This window comes from Salvelinus namaycush, chromosome 9 (assembly GCF_016432855.1).
Source record: "Salvelinus namaycush isolate Seneca chromosome 9, SaNama_1.0, whole genome shotgun sequence".
Classification (NCBI taxonomy): Eukaryota; Metazoa; Chordata; class Actinopteri; order Salmoniformes; family Salmonidae; genus Salvelinus; species Salvelinus namaycush.
In genome coordinates this window covers 16,321,672-16,344,678 of record NC_052315.1, presented here as the reverse complement: position 1 = coordinate 16,344,678, position 23,007 = coordinate 16,321,672, and the positions used below count along the sequence as shown (strand labels likewise).

The 23,007-nt window shown below is 42.9% G+C and overlaps 1 protein-coding gene across 2 annotated transcripts in view; it reads left to right on the top strand.

The window, feature by feature from the left end:
- Positions 1-23,007, top strand: part of ankrd13c (ankyrin repeat domain 13C) — a 57,089-nt gene that overhangs the window by 30,587 nt on the left and 3,495 nt on the right. For both annotated transcript variants that reach the window (XM_039000962.1, XM_039000961.1), the window contains 6 exons: positions 5,613-5,698; positions 6,877-6,922; positions 9,619-9,685; positions 11,535-11,679; positions 11,861-11,992; positions 15,054-15,215. In XM_039000962.1, coding sequence (XP_038856890.1) covers positions 5,613-5,698; positions 6,877-6,922; positions 9,619-9,685; positions 11,535-11,679; positions 11,861-11,992; positions 15,054-15,215 — 638 coding nt within the window. The remainder of the gene's footprint in view (positions 1-5,612; positions 5,699-6,876; positions 6,923-9,618; positions 9,686-11,534; positions 11,680-11,860; positions 11,993-15,053; positions 15,216-23,007) is intronic.

Below are 23,007 nucleotides of genomic sequence, written 5' to 3'. Positions count from 1 at the left end.
ACCTAAAGGAAGACCTACATTTTAGCTGCTGTCTCATGATGTGAAGATAGGCCTTTTATCTTCTCCATCACCATCTTCTTCTTGGTCTTATTTGGAGTGAAGTTTTCCTCAATTTCAGGAAGATTCCAAATGTTTTTCACCCAAGTCATAGACTGTTTTCTCTGCAAGCATATCTCTTATCTCCCTCACTAGCTTTAAGCACCAGCTGTCAGGGCAGCTCACAGATCACTGCACCTGTACATAGCGCATCTGTAAACAGCACATCTATCTACCTCATCCCCATACTGTATTTATTTATTTATCCTGCTCCTTTGCACCCCAGTATCTCTACTTGCACATTCATCTTCTGCACATCTACCATTCCAGTGTTTAATTGCTATATTGTAATTACTTCGCTACCATGGCCTATTTATTGCCTTACCTCCCTTATCTTACCTCATTTGCACTCACTGTATATAGACTTTTTGTTTTCTTTTGTTCTACTGTATTATTGACTGTATGTTTTGTTTATTCCATGTGTAACTCTGTGTTGTTGTATGTGTCGAATTGCTATGCTTTATCTTGGCCAGGTCGCAGTTGCAAATGAGAACTTGTTCTCAACTAGCCTACCTGGTTAAATAAAGGTGAAATAAAAAAAATAAAGGTGAAATAAAAAGCGGTACTGGAGCACCAAGTATAGGACAAAGGCTCCTTAACAGCATCTACCCCCAAGCCACAAGACTGCTGAACAAGACCCCCTACCTCCTCTCCATTTGTTTTGTGCACAGCTGCTACTCGCTGTTTATTATCTATGCATAGTCACTTCACCCCTACCTACATGTACAAATTACCTGGACCCCCTGTATATAGCCTCGTTATTGTTATTTTGTTTACTTTTTATAATTTTTTACTTTAGTTTATTTGGTAAATATTTTCTTAACCAACAGTGCAGTTCAAGAAGAGTTAAGGGCTTGTAAGTAAGCATTTCACGGTAAGGTCTACACTTGTTGTATTCGGCGCATGTGAAAAATAAAGTTTGATTTGAAGATGGTTATCGCCTCAGTCACAATATGCTAACTAAATGAAAATATTCTGCCTAATGGTGTTAATAGGTGTCTCTTTCTAGATCTGCGTGAGATAGATGGATGGACAGTTGTCCACCATCCATCAGGAGACACAAAAGCCTAGGAAATGGATACTAGCTAGCAATTCTACTGTTTCTGTTCTGTTGATCTCACTTCACATGATGGAATATTGAATTACATATCCTTTGTAGTGACTGCCCTCCCCATCTTTTAAAATCATGTAAAAAACAATCATGCTTTTTATTTCTCTCTCATTATAATCACATGAAAGTCATTAGTTTATTACTCTCATTAAGATGGCTGACATCTAGCCCTAAGTGCTCACATCAATCACAATGCAGCAGCCTATGAAATAGTTCAAAAGCAGGCTCTGGTCCCCTGGGTTTGGCGCTATGGTGGCTTATCATATGGGGCTTTTACTGTCCAGCGCCCTGCTGGGTGCTTTGATGAGAATGGCAGGGGAATTCTGCCATCAAAGCCCAATGGAGATGGAAGTGATTTGTCCCATAGCCGCTGATGTGGCAGGAGAACTGGAGCACCCTGCCCTGCTCTGTCTATGACTGACTGCTAGCTTAACCTGTTCTGTTGTACCGCCAATAATAAATAGGTATTTTGCCTGCAGTGAAGCCTAGTGCTGCCTTGTTCTTACACTGTGTCAATATTTACTGTCCTCTCCCTGCTACTCGAAAGCTGGCTGACAGGTGTAGTTAATTTTTCACTGGTGGAGGCGTGTTGGATAAACAATATTATTTCAGGTCTTGGTTATGTGGTGGATTCTTTAGCATTAATAATACATTATCTATTATGATTTATTATTAACATTCCAGACCCCTTTCAGACAGGAAATGGCTCTATTTCTATTGCTTCTATAGCCATGATTTGGTCTGTATGAGGGTGAATAGGCCTAGGCCTAATTATAGAGAGGTGGTCCAGTGTTGAGGTCCGTGTCAGCTCGGCCCATTTATGCTGGGTGGTCTGTGGGCAGATGGTGAGTTATTCCTCCCTCCTCTCCCCTCTCTGTTCTCTCCCACCGAGGGGCGGTGAGGATCAGGAGGCTCGCCCATCCATAGCCTGTCGCCTCTCATTAGGCAACCAGGCCTGAGAAAAACAGAGAGATGCCTGGCCCCCAAAACATAGCCCAGCGCGTGTGTGTGTTTGGCCACAGAGCTTGGCCCCTGTGGCCTAGTTTCATTAGCAGCATTCAGTCACTTTGCCATGAGACTCGAAATTGGGCTCAGGTGCATTCTGTTTCCATTGATCATCCTTGAGATGTTTCTACAACTTGATTGGAGTCCACCTGTGGTAAATTCAATTGATTGGACATGTTATGGAAAGGCACACACACCTGTCTATATAAGGTCCAACAGTTGACAGTGCATGTCAGAGCAAAAACCAAGCCATGAGGTTGAAGAAATTGTCCGTAGAGCTCCGAGACAGGATTGTGTCGAGGCACAGATCGGGGGAAGGGTACCAAAACATTTCTGCAGCATTGAAGGTCCCCAAGAACACAGTGGACTCCATCATTCTTAAATGGAAGAAGTTTTAAACTATCAAGACTCTTCCTAGAGCTGGCCACCCGGCCAAACTGAGAAATCGGGGGAGACTGACAGAGCTCTAGAGTTCCTCTGTGGAGATGGGAGAACCTTCCAGAAGGACAAACATCTCTACAACACTCCACCAATCAGGCCTTTATGGTAGAGTGGCCAGACAGAAGCCACTCCTCAGTAAAAGGCACTTGACAGCCCATTTGGAGTCTTTGGCCTGAATGCCAAGTGTCACGTCTAGAGGAAACCTTGGATCATTCCTACTGTGAAGCATGGTGGTGGAAGCATCATGCTGTGGGGGTGTTTTTCACCTGAAAATAGCTGTACGGCAACGTTCCTCATCCAACCTGACAAAGCTTAAGAGGATCTGCAGAGAAGAATGGGAAAAACTACCCAAATACAAGTGTGCCAAGCTTGTAGCGTCATCCCGAGGAAGACTCAAGGCTGTAATTGCTGCCAAAGGTGCTTCCACAAAGTACTGAGTAAAGGGTCTGAATACTTATGTAAATGTGAATTTCCATTAAAAAAAATAAAAAGGCAAAAAAATTAAGCTGTTTTTGATTTGTCATTATGGGGTATTGTGTGTATATTTATAATGAGGCTGTAACGTAACAAAATGTGAAAAAAGTCAAGGGGTATTTACACACACACAATACCAGTCAAAAGTTTGTACACATATACTCACTCAAGGGTTTTACTTTATTTGTACAATTTTCTACATTGTAGAATAATAGTTAAGACATCAAAACTATGAAATAACACATGGAATCATGTAGTAACCAGAAAAGTGTTAAACAAATCAACATTTATTTGAGATTCTTCAAAGTAAGAAGGAAAGAAATTCTACAAATTAACTTTTAACAAGGCACACCTGTTAATTGAAACACATTCCAGGTGACTACCTCATGAAGCTCGTTGACAGAATGCCAAGAGTGTGCAAAGCTATCATCAAGGGTGGCTACTTTGAAGAATCTGAAATATAACATCTTTTTGGGTTTTGTTTAACACTTTTTTGGTTACTACATGATTCCATATGTGTTATTTCGTAATTTTTATGTCTTCAATATTATTCTACAATGTAGAAAATAGTAAAAATAAAGAAAAACCCTGGAATGAGTAGGTGTGTCCAAACTTTTGACTGGTACTGTATATGATAGGATGTGTGGACATTATGTACAGTATATTGATATACTATCAATTCTATCTGAAGAATACATGGATAGAATAGTATATGTACAGCAATAGTTGAATAGGATAGCCTTGACTAAAATACAGTATATACATATGAAGTGGGTAAAACCATATGTAAACATTATTAAAGTGACCAGTGTTCCATGACTATGTACATAGGGCAGCAACCTCTAAGGTGCAGGTTTGAGAAACCGGGTGGTAGCCGGCAAGTGTCAGCGACTAAAGTTCCGGGCAGGGTACTGGGTGAAGGCCGGCTTGTGGTGACTATATAACAGTCTGATGGCCTTGAGATATAAGCTGTTTTTCAGTCTCTCAGTCCCAGCTTTGATGCACCTGTACTGACCTCGTGTTCTGGATGGTAACGGGGTGAACAGGCCGTGACTCGGGTGCTGTAGATATCCTGGAGGCTAGGCAGATCGTTCCATTCTCTGCAGAGCCCTGTGGTTGCGGACGGTGCAGTTGCCGTACCAGGTGGTGATACAGCCCGACAGGATGCTCTCCATGGTGCATCTGTAGAAGTTTGTTAGGGTCTTAGGAGCCAAGCCGAATTTCTTCAGCCTCCTGAAGTTGAAGAGGCACTGTTTTGCGCCTTCTTCACCTCACTCCGTGTGGGTGGACCATTTCAGATTGTCAGTGATGTGTACGACGAGGAACTTGACGTTTTTCATCTTCTCCACTGCGGCCCAGTCGATGTGGATAGGGCGGTGCTCCTCTGTTGTTTTCTGAAGTCCACGATCAGCTCCTTCGGTTTGTTGACATTGAGGGAGAGGTTATTTTCCTGGGATGCACAGAATAAAGCATATATGTGTAGGCCTACAGTTAGCTTATTATTGTGGGATTTGTGTGTGTGTTTGTTCGGAAAACAACCTGTGTGATTGAATGGACAGATTAGGTCTACTTCAGCCCCTGCATTTGAAATGACCAAATTAAACACTATATGGTTTGTCTGCGACAGTCATGATTCCATTCCTTTTATTGGGGGTTTGTGGTTTTGATTTCATAAAAACTGTGTTTTCTTCTAAAAGCATATTATACGTGGATTGCTCACATTGTCATTTAACCCCCTGACGCCTCCTATAATTGCAATTAGTTGTTCCCACCTCTCTCTTTGAACCACAGATAAATGTTAGTCGGGTGTGGCTGTTTCAGCTCGGTCTTATTTGAATGAAAACGAGAGGAATTAGGCTGAAAGCTTGTTAAGCTGGGTTGTCATGGTTAAAAGTCTCTGTTCTGTTTGTCCTCCCTCGGGTCATTAAAGAGCTAACAGAGGTATCTCATTAATGGTCCACTTTATTGTTCATCTCATTTCCCTCTTTGAACTTCCTGGAATAGATGTGATCCCTACCGGCAGTGTAGTTGGTGGGGGTTGTAAAGTCCTGTTATGCCGTTTCACTCTGGGAAGTCAATATAGTGTATATCAGGGACTAGAATTAGCAGTCAGTAGGTGTGTTTCTCCCATTATTGAAATTCATTGACAGTGTCATGTGCTTTAATACTGTACAATGCTGTACTGTGTGATCAAGATTTGAATGATGTGATGCTTAGCTACCCAGACACCAAATGATTCAGACATCGCAACTAAGCTTTTAAAAGCATACAGTGTAGATTGGGGTCAAGTTCAATTCAGTTTGCATGGTGAAATGTGATCCTCTATTTAGCAATGTGCAATGCAGTTGATGGGATACTTCCTCTTGAAGAGATACCTAGAGATACCTAGAGATTCCAATACCTAGAGATTCCAGTAATGATGATTGTTATTGCCGTATGTAGTTGTGGTCTCACCCCTCGCTCTCTCTGTTTTTCTCTCTGTCAGTCACAGCGCTGTTAAGGAAGCTGAAACAGCAATCCAGAGAAAGTGTGGCGGACAAGAGGCCAAAGTTACTGAACGCCCTCAAAGAGGTACGGCACTGAGTCTCTCTCTCTCTCTTTCCCCCGTTGTTATTTAATATCCCTGATCCCTTGTAGTTTATTTGAGGTGTAAAAAGGCTTCTGAAGTCTGCAATTTCCACTTAACAACTACCCCTACAAAAATGTCTACATAATCATTTAGATTTCCTGTTGCTGCAGGATTATTTCCCTGATGTAGCAAACTGTCTTAAATTAAATTAAGATCCTACCTCTGTATATCTTGTATCCCCATCTTGTCTCTAGCCTGTATCCTCTGCTCCCTTCCTCTACCCTCCCCATCTTTCTCCTCTTCTGAAATGAAGCATGATTCATTGTGCTGCGGTGCAGGCTCTGTACTTGCTCCTCCTAGTCAGAAATGCCACTCCGCTGGACACACACACAGACCCAGGCGCTATCAGTCACTCAGTCACACACTAACTACTCTCATCACAACAAAGCACCCCCAGAGAACAACCCTCTACATGCAGTGAATATGCCCTCTCCCTAGCCGCCTACGCTCAGGGATTATGCAGACAGACAGCAACATGGGCCAACCTGCATGGGTCAACCTGAATGAAAGGTGACATTCTCATAAACATTCTAACGACACAAGGGGAGGCAGATTCTCCACTCCACACACACACTTGCACACGCACACACACAGTTGATAGTCTGGGCTTTGGGGAGCCTTGCAGCACTGTGGCTGGCATGATGTTGTCGAGGGAACTCTGTGGGCATAAACATCTGGTGCCCTGGGCATAAGCCACTACCAGGTCAGTTGTGACTCCCCAAGAGGATGAACTTGAGTGATGAAGAGAAGGAGAGAGCGATGGAGGAAAGGGATGAAAGAGCAGTTCTCTCCCGTGTTAGATGAGAGGATATTATCATTCCTGTGATATCAGAGAGAGATTCTCTCTTAACTCCAGGGGATTATATTTCTCAGAGATGTGATGCGTTATTATTAATATTACATCACGGGAGGTTTTATTTCTGGTCAGTACTGTGAGATTAGGTGGGCCAGCTGTGTCATTTCAGAGCATTTTAACTACATATTAGATTCTAAACTCATTGAAGAAAATGAGGCTCAACTAGGCTATCTTTGATATGGTAATGTCTGTCAGGTCTACTTTTCCTCTGTTACTCTGGTGTATTTTGATTGATAATGAAATTGATATTCTGTTTCTTTCCAGCTGGGAGACTTTTACTTGGAGCTTCACTGGGACTTTCAAAGCTGGGGTGAGTTTGCTTTGCATTCCACACAAGTACATGATCAAATTACCCACAACCAGGCCTACTCACTACAACTAATCAGTTTCTTTTTAACGACAGAGTGCATCTACTTAGATTAAAGTTGAAATACTAGCATGGTTGACATTGTTAAACAGAGTGTGTTTGTGTTAATGTGGTGCTATGAGAGTCCAGCTATGTGGGTGTCAGTGAGTGCTCTCTGCCTAGCTGGTTGGGAATAGAGGGATGCTGAGAGATTGTTTACAAGCCTGAGGTAATCCTCTGGAGGGAGTGGCTCGCCCCTCCCCACACTGACAGAAAGACAGACGCCTGGTGGTGGCAATACATCATTACAACATCCCACCACCAGCATTACTAAGGCCTATTAACTTGTACATCAATCAATCAATCAATCAATCAAATGTAATGTAATGTATTTTATAAAGCCCTTTTTACAGTGCTTATACAGAAATGTAGCCTAAAACTCCAAAGAGCAAGCAATGCAGATGTAGAAGCACAATGTCTAGGAAAACCACAATGTCTAGATACCTAGAGAGGAACCGGGCTCCAAGCGGTGGCCAGTCCCCTTCTGGCTGTGCTGGGTAGCGATTATAACATTGTCATTAATGCCATATCGTTCTTCAAAATGTTAAAACGTTCATAAATTACCAGCAGGGTCAAATAATAATCACAGGGGTTATAGAGGTTGCAAAAGATCAGCACCTTAGGAGTAAATGCCATTTGGCTTTTCATAGCCGAGCATTCAGAGGTCGAGCGCAAGAGAGAGAATCAATTCATCTTATTTTTAGATGCGTTATTCACGTAATGCCTATCGTTTCTTGGAATACTTTATAGAGAAAATAATGTTACAAATGTCCCAAATGACTTTGGCTGAATGTCCAGTGTAAGTCAAGAGTGTGTTCACATGTCTCTGTCCATGTTACATATTGACCTGCTTGTAAAGATTGTGTGACTGTTCACAACAGTAAAGAAAGGGATCCTGATTGTGTGAGTTGGTAGAATTTGACAGGGGATGGAGCAAAGTGCACCTGTGTGGCAAGGGCTCAAATGCAAAGAATGCATTGGAAGATGCCTTTTAAATTATCACTGTTCAGGAGGGTGAAACATCACAGAACATTCAGATGGAATTGTATAGTGCAGAACAGATTTAACAGAGAATTGTGCCAGCTCTGTTCATTCCATTTCTATCTGCAACATTCTAAACGTTTCACCTCAGACATTGAGAGACCAGGACCCCAGCAGTCCTTTTCAATATTCTGGGGATAAAACAGACACGTTGTCCAGTCTGTACTAGTGCAGATCAAAGGGAATTGATTTCCTCTCAGAGAGAGGTGCACTGCTGGCACGCATGGCATTCGTAGGCTCTGTTCCAATATCCATGCTGGCATACTTATATATACATTAGAATTAAGCAATATAGCCCGAGGGGGTGTGGTATATGGCCAGTATACCAGGGCTGTTCTTATGCAAGACGGAATGCGGAGTGCCTTGATACAGCCCTTAGCCGTGGTATATTGGCAATATACCATAAACCCCCGAGGTGCCTTATTGCTATTATAAACTGGTTACCAACGTAATTAGTAATTAGCCGTAAAAATAAATGTTTTGTCATGCCCATGGTATACGGTCTGATATAATCTAGAGGCGAAAGAAACACACAACTATTTAGGCGAGGTGCTGGCTAGCGGAGTGGAACACTTAAAAAAAGAAAGGAGAGCCGCACACTCTAGAAGCTGATGCAAAAATATTTTATGTCCAACGTTTCGACAGACAAGCTGTCTTCATCAGGGTATAATGACAAACACTGCGAGATGACTCGTTTATATAGTGTCAAAAGACAGACACAGGTGTCTGTAATCATGGCCAGGTGTGGCCTGATATCATTGGTTAATTCTCATATATTAAAATAGCATACAAAAAACATAAATGGATAGCGTACGATCATAGATACAATTTGGCTACATAAGCCTACAAACATTTACAATAGCAAAATCACAATAATCACAAGAATGGCTTCAGATGAAGGTCTACGTTGAGACCGAAGGGAGCAAGGGTCTTTAAATTAAAGATCCAGGCAGCCTCTCAATAAATTGTCGAGGTCACCCCCTCTCCTAGGGAGGGTGACATGTTCGATGCCATGTCACCCTCCCTAGGAGAGGGGGTGACCTCGACAATTTGTCGAAATGTTGGACATAAAATATTTTCGAATCTGAGCTCCTAGTGTGCGGATCTCCTTTATTTTTTAAAAATACGGTCTGATATACCACGGCTTTCAGCCAATCAGCATTTAAGGCTCGTACCACCCAGTTTATAATGAAGCAATATAGTACAGCATGCAAACGTAATTATTGGAACATGGACAATAGTGTGGTGCCCTCCAAGGGTCAGAAGTGGTCTCAAATCCTATTTGCACATAACCTAAATCAGTCACATAATACCTTCCGCATCTCTTTTATAGTTCTGTAACTGAGACCTTGATAAGGTGTAGGAAATCTTTGGAAATCATTATTTAATGACAGTCTGGTGGAGGCTTGTAAAGAGTGTTAAATATTAAACTGCAGAACTGCATATGCCTGTGCAGATATGGGCTCTGAAAGGGGGAATATAGGAACTTTGAAGTGGTTGGTGATGATCATTATTAAGGAGTTTCTAAATTTAGGACTATCTATTTCCCCATGTTGCAGTGCCTTTGCTTTCCCGCATCCTGCCCTCTGACGCCTGTAAGATCTACAAACAGGGGATCAACATCAGGTGAGTCAAGTCATCCCTTGTTTTTATGATGTTGTAACAAGCAACAATTTGCTTGAAGATCATTGTAACAAATAAGCATGTCAAACAGATTACAACACGTAATAAAGAGACGGGTGTGCCATCATGGATCACTGATTCATTGACCAGTACTGTACTGGTCTCAGCTGTTACAGCCTGTTCAAAGTTTGTCCACACACACACAATGCACAATGTTGCTTCTCCTCCTCCGCAGCTCAAAATCAATACACTGTTCTTCACCAATCTTTAGCTTTGGTTGGGTGCCAGTCTGTTTCTCCTTCAGCCATCTTGTCGTAGTCTTGGTAGGGCAGAGATGCAGTTTCGTTAAATGCAGAAACAGTCAGGAATTGAGTTTTTCCCTATGGACAAACCCAAGGAGCCACCTCTGTCCAACAACATTAGAATGGTGCTTCTCCTGAGTGATGACCTCAGCTTTAGTATTATACTGAAAAAGTCAATGAGATATGGTAAAACCCACGATAATAAAGGTCAATATGCCTTGATAAAACCCTTTATTGAAGCCCTTTCAAGCTTTTAGAGCCCTTTTCAGTTCAGTAAAAATTCCTGGCCTTGAACACTACACCCTCTCCCAGCTTCATGGGCTTCTGTAAAGCCAACCCCAGCACGGTGGCTAATGACAAGAACGGTTAACTAGAGTGTGAAATCGGTTCTTGCACTGCTGTGACTGAGCAGCACGGCATCTGTTTGCAGATCTATTACCTCGTCATCCCTCTCCAAATAATTACACTTAGAAAGAGAGAACCACCACCTACCCTAACCCTACAGACTCCATTATAATTGGCCCAGCGCCAAGTCGTCACATTCAATTATTCCCCATCCAGTAGCGAAACACGATTCACCAGTTGGACTATACAGAATACAGTAAGGTTATCTGGCTTAATTGTTAGCAGGCTGGTTAATGTATGCTGTGGTGCTAAGCTTTACAAGCCTCAGTGTTCATTGACAAGAAGCCAGGTTCAGACTGTGTTGTTCTTCAAAGGGCCTGAATTTTACCACACGCAGCTCTGGCATACCGTGATACACACGCACACGCACACAGAGACAGACAAATGAAAGTGTTTTCAGGCGTTGCTAGGTTACTTGCCTCACAAATTGCCACCCCTCCTCTCCAATTCTCCCCTGCTCTGAATCTATGCAACGCTGGAGATTCAGGGATAATTATTCTCAGACACATGAAAGTGTGTGCATGTTGTGGTGAGTGGGTGGTGAAGAAAGAAAGTTCTCTAACAGGCTTTCAAAATGTCAGTTGGAGAGGGGGGCCAAGGCATAACTTAATTTACATTCCAATGTTTGAAAGTCTCCGCTCTGTCGTACCTCTCACTCTCCCTTTCGTGTCTATGTGCAGCACATAGAATTGTTTAGTTACTTATCTTTGTTGTCACACCTCATTTCTCCACTACTTCTTGAAACTAGCTTTTCTCGGAAAACATAGAAATGGGTTGTCTCCCATGGCAACCATTAAAGCAAAATTCGTCTGAGCTTTTAGAAACCAAGTTTCAATTCTTTAGTTTTATCGAATAAAGCTTTTCTTTTAATTTGTATGTTCCTTGGTAACAAGGAAGTGTCCTTGATCTTATACTCGGTGTGTGTCTCCCTCACGCTCTTTCTCTCATTTATCTCATTACTTCTTTCAATCTTCTTTTGGTTTTTAAGGGGTGTGGAGGAGTTATATAGATGTGAGTAATCATTAAGCATACGTATGAACTGGAGGCAATATGTGCTGCTTTAATGTGCTCATACTGGTGCTATTGACATTATATTGACCCATGAAGTGGTTTGAAATTCAACCTTTCTTTCTCTATGGTCATAGACTGGACACCACTCTCATAGACTTCACAGATATGAAGTGCCAACGTGGTGACCTCAGCTTCATCTTCAATGGCGACGCCATCCCCTCGGAGTCCTTTGTGGTGCTGGACAATGAACAGAAGGTGTACCAACGGATACACCACGAGGTGAGACACACGACTTGATGCTGAAGTTGTTGTTTTTGCACTTCTCTAGCTAATGACCCTGACAGTTTTTTATTCCTCCTTTAAAAACGGGGCACCTAGCTTCTGAATTCTGTGAGCCCTGTTTTTGTGAAGTGTGTGTGTGTGCAGAAGACCAACGTGGCGGTGGCTCCTTGTGTTCCAGGAGTCAGAGATGGAAACAGAGGAAGAGGTGGACATCCTTATGAGCAGCGATGTTTACTCTGCCACTCTCTCCACCAAGTCCATCACCTTCTCCAGAGCCCAGACCGGCTGGCTGTTCCGAGAGGACAAAACGGTTGATTTATACATCTCTGTCTCTCTCTGTCAAATTCTAAAATGTATCTTTCTCAGAATTAGGGCAGTGGCGGTCATTATATTTTGTCAGTCGGTGATTGTCAAGCAAATAACTGCCGGTCTCACTGTAATTGACCGTTAATTAACATAAACATATTTAGCATCTCCTGGCTTCTACGCATAACCTACAAGCCACTGATGTAGACCTTTGGAACATTTACATTTTAAAAAGTCTAATAAATCAATTTAATATATCCTACACATCACAATAAATGCATTATTTATTTTGGACAGGTCTAAAGAAACATGAAGAAAATGTAGTCTATTTCAGAAGAACAGAATATCATACTCTGAGTTGTCCTTAAGTTAGGTCTTGATCTGGCTATGCCATATGGCTGTGGGCTACACTAGTTCATTTAGTAGACAAAGATTTCCTTATAATTCCGTGGCATTGTTTTATAGTGTGAAGAATACAATTGAACATAGCTGAATAAAATAGAAGGGATATTTTCTCCAAACGATTTCTGAGGGAGTGCGCACATGCAGCTATTCTGTGTTGAGCTGTTAACAAAGAAACAGGTCCTCCTATATGCTTAATTTTGAGTTATTCATGCAACTTTAGTTGTGATACAAACGTTGGGTATCATTGTTTTATACATTCTAGGGCTGATGATTTGAAAAAAGTTGCATGAACGGCATGCGATTTTCTTTGTTTCTTCCGCAGGCTGCACACACTTCATCAGTCTCTCATTCACAATTTGACAAGCACTTAATAATGCCTCAAATTACCCGCCGGCGTCCCTATTGTGTGGCCGTAACGCACCCTAAAACAAATCCATGCCTTTTGTGGCCAGTGGCCGTTGTGCTCTTGGGCTGAATATAATAATTATAATTCCCTTATCCCGGCTGCTAATCGTGTGCTCACGCACATGGTTCTCTCAGATGCCTCAATTCTTATTAGCTAATGCCCGTCACGTGATCGGGTCCTTCTCACAGGCATCGCCGCTCCGAAGTAAGATAAAAGTGAAGACCGACACATCAGCGGCGTAACTGCGCGCGTCCTTTTTATCGAATTCCGAGGCGCATATTAAAGATGTTAAAAGAACTTTCCACATTTAGTTTTTGTCAGCCAACAAGCCGACTGGGCCTAATGAACAGCAAAAGCACTAGCCTATGTCAATCTATTATCCTCCAAAGTACAAAAGTTGACCTATTCTATTGGTTAACTTGTCCTTCTGTGCGAGAAATAAATATTCAAAACATAGTCTAACAGTTGTGGGATGTGATAGATCCCAAATGAATACAACCACTTGTATCATATTTTTTTTTAAAGCAATGAGGTTGATGCAACAGATCAGAGGGTTTAGTTTAAAAAGTTGATAAACTATTATGCTATTTCTTAACATTATAAGCACAGCAAATCACACACTGCAGTATAAGCGTGAATGTTCCAAAATGCAATCAATTAGCGGGAAAATAACGTTCTCAAAAGTGATGCAAATGCGATTATGCATGTAATGCTTTTATTATTAAGGTGCATTTTTATGGTGAGAATGATATTCCCCAAACTTGAAACTCACGCGCCACTTATGTATGTCAGTTAGGCTCTACACCCCTTGTAAAGCGGATTAATGTGCTTACTTTTAAGAAGTTATTTGCCTATTAGCTAGGCTACATGAGGTATACTATTATGATTTGAAAAAGTCGAGAGAAAAAAAGGCCTGCACTGTTTCATGCCTTACTGCACACAAGCTGGGCATCATTCACAAGTGATAGTATATCATTCACAACTGATAATATTGTCACCCATCAGACTATTCTTAATTTATTCTTGTCTTTACATATGCTAAATAATATATGTGTGAAATTAGTTTTGATTTAGAATGGACCGTTATCATGCATTGATCTGGGAACAGGGGCAGGGCAAAAAAATACATGTCATCTATGCACTTGAATAGCGAATGGAGTATACTTTCCCCATGGTTCATTTTCATGCCAGCCAGGTAGGCTATACTCCTGTTGTAAAGCAAAGCAATGTGTTTAATATTAGGAAAGTTGATAAATAAATATAGTAGGCCTAGCCTATAGAAATCTGATAGGATCCTCCTCTTTAATAGAGACCATCAAAACTCTGTTTTCTAACACAATTGCATAGCCTATAGAAATGTTGCGCAACATGAGCTCATGAGCTCTCATGAAGTGTTTGATTTAGATTTTCGATTACATTTGCATTGATGTCAGTGATTAGAGGGACAAGAGAGTGCTGAGTACCAGTCAGTTAGCAAGTTTGGTGGGCTACTAATGACCATTAGCAGCATCAGAGCTTGGAGAAGCCTAGTTACCGTGACTAAACGGTCATGTGAAATTTGACTGAGGTCATGACTCGTGACCAGCTGCTGTGGTGGTAATACAGTCACCGTGACTAAACGGTCACGTGAAATTTGACTGAGGTCATGACTCGTGACCAGCTGCTGTGGTGGTAATACAGTCACCGTGACTAAACGGTCACGTGAAATTTGACTGAGGTCATGACTCGTGACCAGCTGCTGTGGTGGTAATACAGTCACCGTGACTAAACGGTCACATGAAATTTGACTGAGGTCATGACTCGTGACCGCCGGTGTGGCGGTAATACAGTCACCGTGACTAAACGGTCACGTGAAATTTGACTGAGGTCATGACTCGTGACCAGCTGCTGTGGTGGTAATACAGTCACCGTGACTAAACGGTCACATGAAATTTGACTGAGGTCATGACTCGTGACCGCCGGTGTGGCGGTAATACAGTCACCATAACAGCCCTAGTCAGTGTGCCCTCTGCTACTCTACAGTACAGTCTTGTTATTCAATGCAGTACAGGACACCCATGTCCTTTTCACATTTCCTGTGCTATATCTCCCCTCAACGAAGTTCAAAGGAAACAGAGTAACCAAAACATAGAGGTTGTGATTGATAAACATCCAGGGAGAGCTATTATTATTGGGTTATTGCTGTTTGTCCTTTGAGGTGTATTGAAGGGAAATTGGTGACCGAGTTTTTTTTTCATGTCCTTTGTCGCTCCAGGAGCGTGTGGGGAATTTCCTGGCAGATTTCTACTTCGTGAACGGGCTGGTGCTGGAGTCACGGAAGCGTCGGGAGCACCTGACCGAGGAGGACATCCTGAGGAACAAGGCCATCATGGAGAGCCTGAGCAAAGGAGGGAACCTCATTGAGCAGAACTACGAGGTGAGCTCCGCCGTGAGGCCCTTTAGCTGCAAAACTATGAGGTGAGCTCTGCCGTGAGGCCCTCTAGCTGCAAAACTATGAGGTGAGCTCTGCCGTGAGGCCCTTTAGCTGCAAAACTATGAGGTGAGCTCTGCCGTGAGGCCCTCTAGCTGCAGAACTATGAGGTGAGCTCTGCCGTGAGGCCCTCTAGCTGCAGAACTATGAGGTGAGCTCCGCCTTGAGGCCCTCTAGCTGCAGAACTATGAGGTGAGCTCTGCCGTGAGGCCCTCTAGCTGCAGAACTATGAGGTGAGGCCCTCTAGTTGCAGAGTACGGGTACACTGTATGGCCACAATATAAACATTCACCCAACTAAAACATTTAACCATATTTTCACATTCATAATGTTACAGAACTTGTAACATTTTCTCTTCTCAAACCTTGTTGTGACCCAGAGCTATAGCGCCATGCTGGGCCTCTGTGCTGGCTTGGGTTCAGTCTGTGTCTAGTTCAGCAGTGGGACCTCCCAAGTTGGGGCTTTTGGCTGAAGTTCTATGCTGGGGCCTCTAACTGGAATTCTGCTGGAGTCGACTGGTATCATGTCACCCATAACTGGGTATGAGCTGGGTGTGCAAAGTGAAGATACTGTTTGCTTGTACCTTCAGCATAACCGCGAGTCCAGTCCTGAAACTCTCCTCTCCCGCTGGGCCCTTGGGGTAGACCCCACTACTTGCCACCCTTATATCACTCCCCTATAGGATCTCCTCTCACTTCCAGTCACTTGTACCAAAACATGTCATTGAGACATGGACCACAAAGCGTCATATCTTTTCACATAGCATATGGCTCATTTGCTGTAAAACACGTCTGCGTGGTTTATTTGGAAATACTTCAGTTGGACTACTCACTCCTCTTGGGTTTCTTTATAGTTGTATTTGTTTTGCACATACTGTCTGTCAGAATGAAAACGTCCCTTCTTAACCTCATTTGTGGCATTTTGCCAGGGGAGAACGACTGCCCCCTCTCATTGAAGACACGGTTCAAGGTCGACCGCAGTACTGGAGGTATTGTTAGCAGAAAGTCGGATCCCCCATTATAGTGAATGGAAAATGCTTCTAATACACCAGATGTACAGTGCATTTGGAAAGTGTTCAGACCCCTTCACTTTTTCCACATTTTGTTACTTTACAGTCTTATTCTAAAATTGATTAAATAAAAACATTTCCTCATCAATCTACACAAAATTCCCCATAATGAGAAAGTGAAAACAGCTTTTTAGAAACTTTTGCAAATGTATAAAAAACAAACAGAAATACCTTATTTCCATAAGTATTCAGACCCTTTGCTATGACACTCGAAATTGAGCTCAGTTGCATCCTGTTTCCATTGATCATCCTTGAGATGTTTCTACAACTTAATTGACCTGAAAATTGCTGTGCAGCAACGCTCTCCATCCAACCTGACAGAGCTTGAGAGTATCTGCAGAGAAGAATGGGAGAAACTCCCCAAATACAGGTGTGCCAAGCTTGTAGCGTCATACCCAAGAAGATTTGAGGCTGTAATCGCCAAAGGTGCTTCAACAAAGTACTGAGTAAAGGGTCAGAATATTTATATAAATATAATATTTCTGTTGCAAACAATTCTAAAAACCTGTTTTTTCTTTGGCATTATGGGGTATTTTAGAATAAGGCTGAAACGTAACAAAATGTGCAACACGTGAAGGGGTCTGAATACTTTCCGAATGCACCGTATGTCCTTGAACCAATTATTTCAAAATTGCACATAGAAGAATTTATAAGGATAATTTAGTTGCTAATGGCAGCCTGCTTTATCCTAGTCGGCCTTCAACTTGAGTTACTCAATGAGAGTGGGCAGCATTGAACTAGCCTGCAACGTTACTTCCTGGAGTACCTCAAACTGCACATGTTATATCTCCATAAGACACCATCTTAACTGACTTCATTTGGTTTCAATGCGCTATTGAGTCTTCACATAGGAAGGAATGGTGTCACATGATCGATGGCTTTGTCCATTCATATCATTGCATTTTAACCCCCCTTCCACCCTTGAGCATGTATACCAGGCACCCCCCTCTAGTGATGGAAGCTCAGAGCGGCACCTTACACACCAGTGCTTTCCCTCTATTTGGCCCTATAGATCATTTGCTTTTGGAGCCCCTCCACAAAGGGAAGTCATGGCCTCACAAAGCTCAATATATGCTTTTTGGCGGCTCTGTTGTTTTCGTTAGTTTTGTCCTATCGTGAACTGGGTTTTGTGTTGTTGATGTGTCCTGTGGTATTTACTTCCTGTGGTATTGTTGTCCTTGTACTGTGGTGGTAAATGCTTTCAAGCATTTTTAATCTGTTGTCCAATTCTTTTTTTTACTGTGTATTTAACCGGTATGAAAACCTGTGAGCATATAGGTCAAGGTCAGCTCAGTATTGAATGGGAAAAACTGCCTACACAGTCCTTCGTGCTTCCATCCATGTTTGTAGAAGTGATTCCCTGCTCAGTGGAAACCGTTTTGCAGAAGTAGGTTGAGGGAAAAATAACATGCCGAGTCCGTCCCAGCACTAACGTTCTCCTCTGTTTACTCCGACGGTGGTGGCATAGCGGGTCAGCGCGGTGCCTGGGGACACAGATAGCAGGGGGTTTAAAGCAGGGCTCTGTACTATTGACTAGGTGGATGGAGTCTAAAACCCTTGGTGCCACGGAGCGACGGGGGGCACGGCCGACTGACTGGAGGCTGTGTGGACTCACAACAACGGGGGTGGCGGGAGTCAAAGGCATGTGAGCCAACTCCCATCACGAGGCCACAGCAAATGTATCAAAACACTGTGCTACACCAGGTCCCACAGGGATAATAACATAGTCCAGTTTGAAGTAAAGGGAACCCTACATGTGAATGATGGGATACTGACTGTATCATCTGGTGCCAATTTTGTCTGTCTTCTCAGAATATCACAGTCACTCATAGTGATAGGTCAGTTAAGGAGAGAGAGTTCAGTACTAGTGTGGATGTGTGTGAGTTTGTGCATATGTGCATATTTTTGGACGTGCGTTGATTGGTATTCTCGAGGTTGCCATGGCCACAGTATTAGCAGTATAGTATCAAATTTATTTATATAGCCCTTCTTACATCAGCTGATATCTCAAAGTGCTGTACAGAAACCCAGCCTAAAACTCCAAACAGCAAGCAATGCAGGTGTAGAAGCACGGTGGCTAGGAAAAACTCCCTAGAAAGGCCAAAACCTAGGAAGAAACCTAGAGAGGAACCAGGCTATGAGGGGTGGCCAGTCCTCTTCTGGCTGTGCCGGGTGGAGATTATAACAGAACATGGCCAAGATGTTCAAATGTTCATAAATGACCAGCATGGTCAAATAATGGTAATCACAGTGGTATTCGAGGGTGCAACAGGTCAGCACGGCCAGGTGGACTGGTGACAGCAAGTAGTCATCATGCCAGGTAGTCCTGAGGCATGGTCCTAGGGCTCAGGTCCTCCTCCGAGAGAGAGAGAGAGAAAGAAAGAGAGAATTAGAGAGAGCATACTTAAATTCACACAGGACACCGGATAAGACAGGAGAAATACTCCAGATATAACAGACTAACCCTAGCCCCCCGACACATAAACTACTGCAGCATAAATACTGAAGGCTGAGACAGGAGGGGTCAGGAGACACTGTGGCCCCATCCGATGATACCCCCGGACAGGGCAAACAAGCAGGATGTAACCCCACCCACTTTGCCAAAGCACAGCCCCCACATCACTAGAGGGATATCTTCAACCACCAACTTACTATCCTGAGACAAGGCCGAGTATAGCCCACAAAGATCTCCGCCACGGCAAAACCCAAGGCGGGGCGCCAACCCAGACAGGAAGACCACGTCAGTGACTCAACCCACTCAAGTGACGCACCCCTCCTAGGGACGGCATGGAAGAGCACCAGTAGGCCAGTGACTCAGCCCCTGTAATAGGGTTAGAGGCAGAGAATCCCAGTGGAGAGAAGGGAACCGGCCAGGCAGAGACAGCAAGGGCGGTTCGTTGCTCCAGTGCCTTTCCGTTCACCTTCACACTCCTGGGCCAGACTACACTCAATCATAGGACCTACTGAAGACATGAGTCTTCAATAAAGACTTAAAGGTTGAGACCGAGTCTGCGTCCCTCACATGGGTAGGCAGACCATTCCATAAAAATGGAGCTCTATAGGAGAAAGCCCTGCCTCCAGCTGTTTGCTTAGAAATTCTAGGGCCAATTAGGAGGCCTGCGTCTTGTGACCGTAGCGTACGTGTAGGTATGTACGAGAGGACCAAATCGGAAAGATAGGTAGGAGCAAGCCCATGTAATGCTTTGTAGGTTAGCAGTAAAACCTTGAAATCAGCCCTTGCCTTAACAGGAAGCCAATGTAGGGAGGCTAGCACTGGAGTAATATGATCATTTTTTTTGGTTCTAGTCAGGATTCTAGCAGCTGTATTTAGCACTAACTGAAGTTTATTTAGTGCTTTATCCGGGTATCCGGAAAGTAGAGCATTGCAGTAGTCTAACCTAGAAGTGACAAAAGCATGGATACATTTTTCTGCATCATTTTTGGACAGAAAATTTCTTATTTTTGCAATGTTACGTAGATGGAAAAAAGCTGTCCTTGAAACAGTCTTGATATGTTCGTCAAAAGAGAGATCAGGGTCCAGAGTAACGCCGAGGTCCTTCACAGTTTTATTTGAGACGACTGTACAACCATGTACAACTGTACAACCAGAGATTAATTGTCAGATTCAACAGAAGATCTCTTTGTTTCTTGGGACCTAGAACAAGCATCTCTGTTTTGTCCGAGTTTAAAAGTAGAAAGTTTGCAGCCATCCACTTCCTTATGTCTGAAACACAGGCTTCCAGTGAGGGCAATTTCGGGGCTTCACCATGTTTCATCGAAATGTACAGCTGTGTGTCATCCGCATAGCAGTGAAAGTTAACATTATGTTTTTCCGAATGACATCCCCAAGAGTTAAATATATAGTGAAAACAATAGTGGTCCTAAAACGGAGCCTTGAGGAACACCGAAATGTACAGTTGATTTGTCAGAGGACAAACCATCCACAGAGTCAAACTGATATCTTTCCGACAGATAAGATCTAAACCAGGCCAGAACTTGTCCGTGTAGACCAATTTCGGTTTCCAATCTCTCCAAAAGAAAGTGGTGATCGATGGTATCAAAAGCAGCACTAAGGTCTAGGAGCACGAGGACAGATGCAGAGTCTCAGTCTGACGCCATTAAAAGGTAATTTACCACCTTCACAAGTGCAGTCTCAGTGCTATGATGGGGTCTAAAACCAGACTGAAGCTTTTCGTATACATTGTTTGTCTTCAGGAAGGCAGTGAGTTGCTGCGCAACAGCTTTTTCAAAAATGTTTGAGAGGAATGGGAGATTCGATATAGGCCGATTAGTTTTTAATATTTTCTGGGTCAATGTTTGGATTTTTCAAGAGAGACTTTATTACTGCCACTTTTAGTGAGTTTGGTACACATCCGGTGGATAGAGAGCCGTTTATTATGTTCAACATAGGAGGGCCAAGCACAGGAAGCAGCTCTTTCAGTAGTTTAGTTGGAATAGGGTCCAGTATGCAGCTTGAACGTTTAGAGGCCATGCTTATTTTCATCTTTATGTCAAGAGATATAGTACTAAAACACTTGAGTGTCTCCCTTGATCCTAGGTCCTGGCAGAGTTGTGCAGACTCAGGACAACTGAGCTTTGTAGGAATATTCAGATTTAAAGAGGAGTCCGTAATTTGCTTTCTACTGATCATGATCTTTTCCTCAAAGAAGTTCATGAATTTATTACTGCTGAAGTGAAATCCATCCTCTCTTGGGGAATGCTGCTTTTTAGTTAGCTTTGCGACAGTATCAAAAAGAAAATTTGGATTGTTCTTATTTTCCTCAATAAGTTGGAAAAATAGGATGATCAAGCAGCAGTGAGGGCTCTTCGATACTGCACGGTACTGTCTTTCCAAGCTAGTCGGAAGACTTCCAGTTTGGTGTGGCGTCATTTCCTTTCCAAATTTCTGGAAGCTTGCTTCAGAGCTCGGGTATTTTCTGTATACCAGGGAGCTAGTTTCTTATGACAAATGTTTTTAGTTTTTAGTGGTGCTACTGCATCTAGGGTACAAGGTTAAGTTGAGTTCCTCAGTTAGGTGGTTCACTGATTTGTGTCCTCTGACGTCCTTGGGTAGGCAGAGGGAGTCTGGAAGGGCATCAAGGAATCTTTGGGTTGTTTGAGAATTTATAGCACAACCTTTGATGATCCTTGGTTGGGGTCTGAGCAGATTATTTGTTGCGATTGCAAACGTAATAAAATGGTGGTCCGATAGTCCAGGATTATGAGGAAAAATATTAATATCCACAACATTTATTCCATGGGACAAAACTAGGTCCAGAGTATGACTGTGGCAGTGAGTAGGTCCCGGAGACCTGTTGGACAAAACCCACTGAGTCGATGATGGCTCCGAAAGCCTTTTGGAGTGGGTCTGTGGACTTTTGCGTCTGAAGCTGTGGACGATTGCGTCTGAAGCTGGGCTTGCAGCACAGCTATCCTCTCCGTAAGGCGATCGTTCTCCTGTATATTATGAGTCCAGCGACTGAAATAAGAAGGCATCATGTTAATGTTACTACTTAGCTTCGGCTGGTGGAGGTCCTGACGAACCACGTCCAGATAAAGCGTCCGGAGCGAAAAAGTTGAATGGAAAAAAAATTGCATAAATAAATAAATTGAGAGTGAAAAAACTAAAATATAAACGGTAATTAAAAAGTAAAAAACGTAAAGTTGTCAGGTAGCAAAGTAAGGTTAGCAACAAAACGCACAGCAGCACGTAAACAAGTCTGCAAGTTGTGACCGGAAATGACCAAGGGGGCGGACTGTACTCCTGCTCTGACTATTGTGGAGCCAGGTGTGCTGACCTATGTGAGGTAGTACGCCTGTGTGTGTCCACAGAGATGATAACCTAAGGTCAAGGTGCTGTTGACAAGGCACGTGTCGAGAATTAACGACCCCTTTTCATTCATGCAGTATGTGTGCAACTGTAAAATCATCAAGTTGTTTTTACCACTGTTCATGTTGTCATTCCCGCTCTCAGCATTAGTGATGCACTTGGGCCCTCTAGTGACACGAATGTGGTTGAGAATTGTAGACCGAATTGTGCAGTAAAAAAGTTGACTTCATAAAGGTAAAAGAGGAGACTTGAGTTCCAGAAGTAAAAGTTTTAATACAGAGCTTTTCGGGGGACAGATGGTCATGTGAAAATGCAAAGGCTAAAAAGGATGGTATAACAGCCCTAGTGGCCAACAGCAAATGGCAAAAAAAAGCATGATGGCTAAAAGGCCTGATGGCTAAAAAGGCAAATAATTCTTTTGAGTTACGAGATTATATAGTCATTCTGAATTACGTATACATGCATCATTACAGACATTGGTTAATATGAAACAGATGCATCTTACAGTTGGACAATGAGGAATGAGTGTTGACTTTGTCATGTTGTTCAGTACAGAGGGAAATTCAGCAGCTTAAGCCAGTTCAAGTTTGGATTGTCACGAGTTTAGGCCTCTGAGAACCCCGTGTGATCTGGGGCACAGAGAATGATGGAAAACACTTGTATACTTTAAGACCATGTTAAGTTATCTATGAGTCACAGGAGGCTGCTGAGGGGAGGACGGCTCATAATAATGTCTGGAACGGCGCAAATGGAATGGTATCAAACACCTGGAAACCATATGTTTGATATATTTGATACCATTCCATCTAATCCGCTCCCGTCATTACCACGAGCCCGTC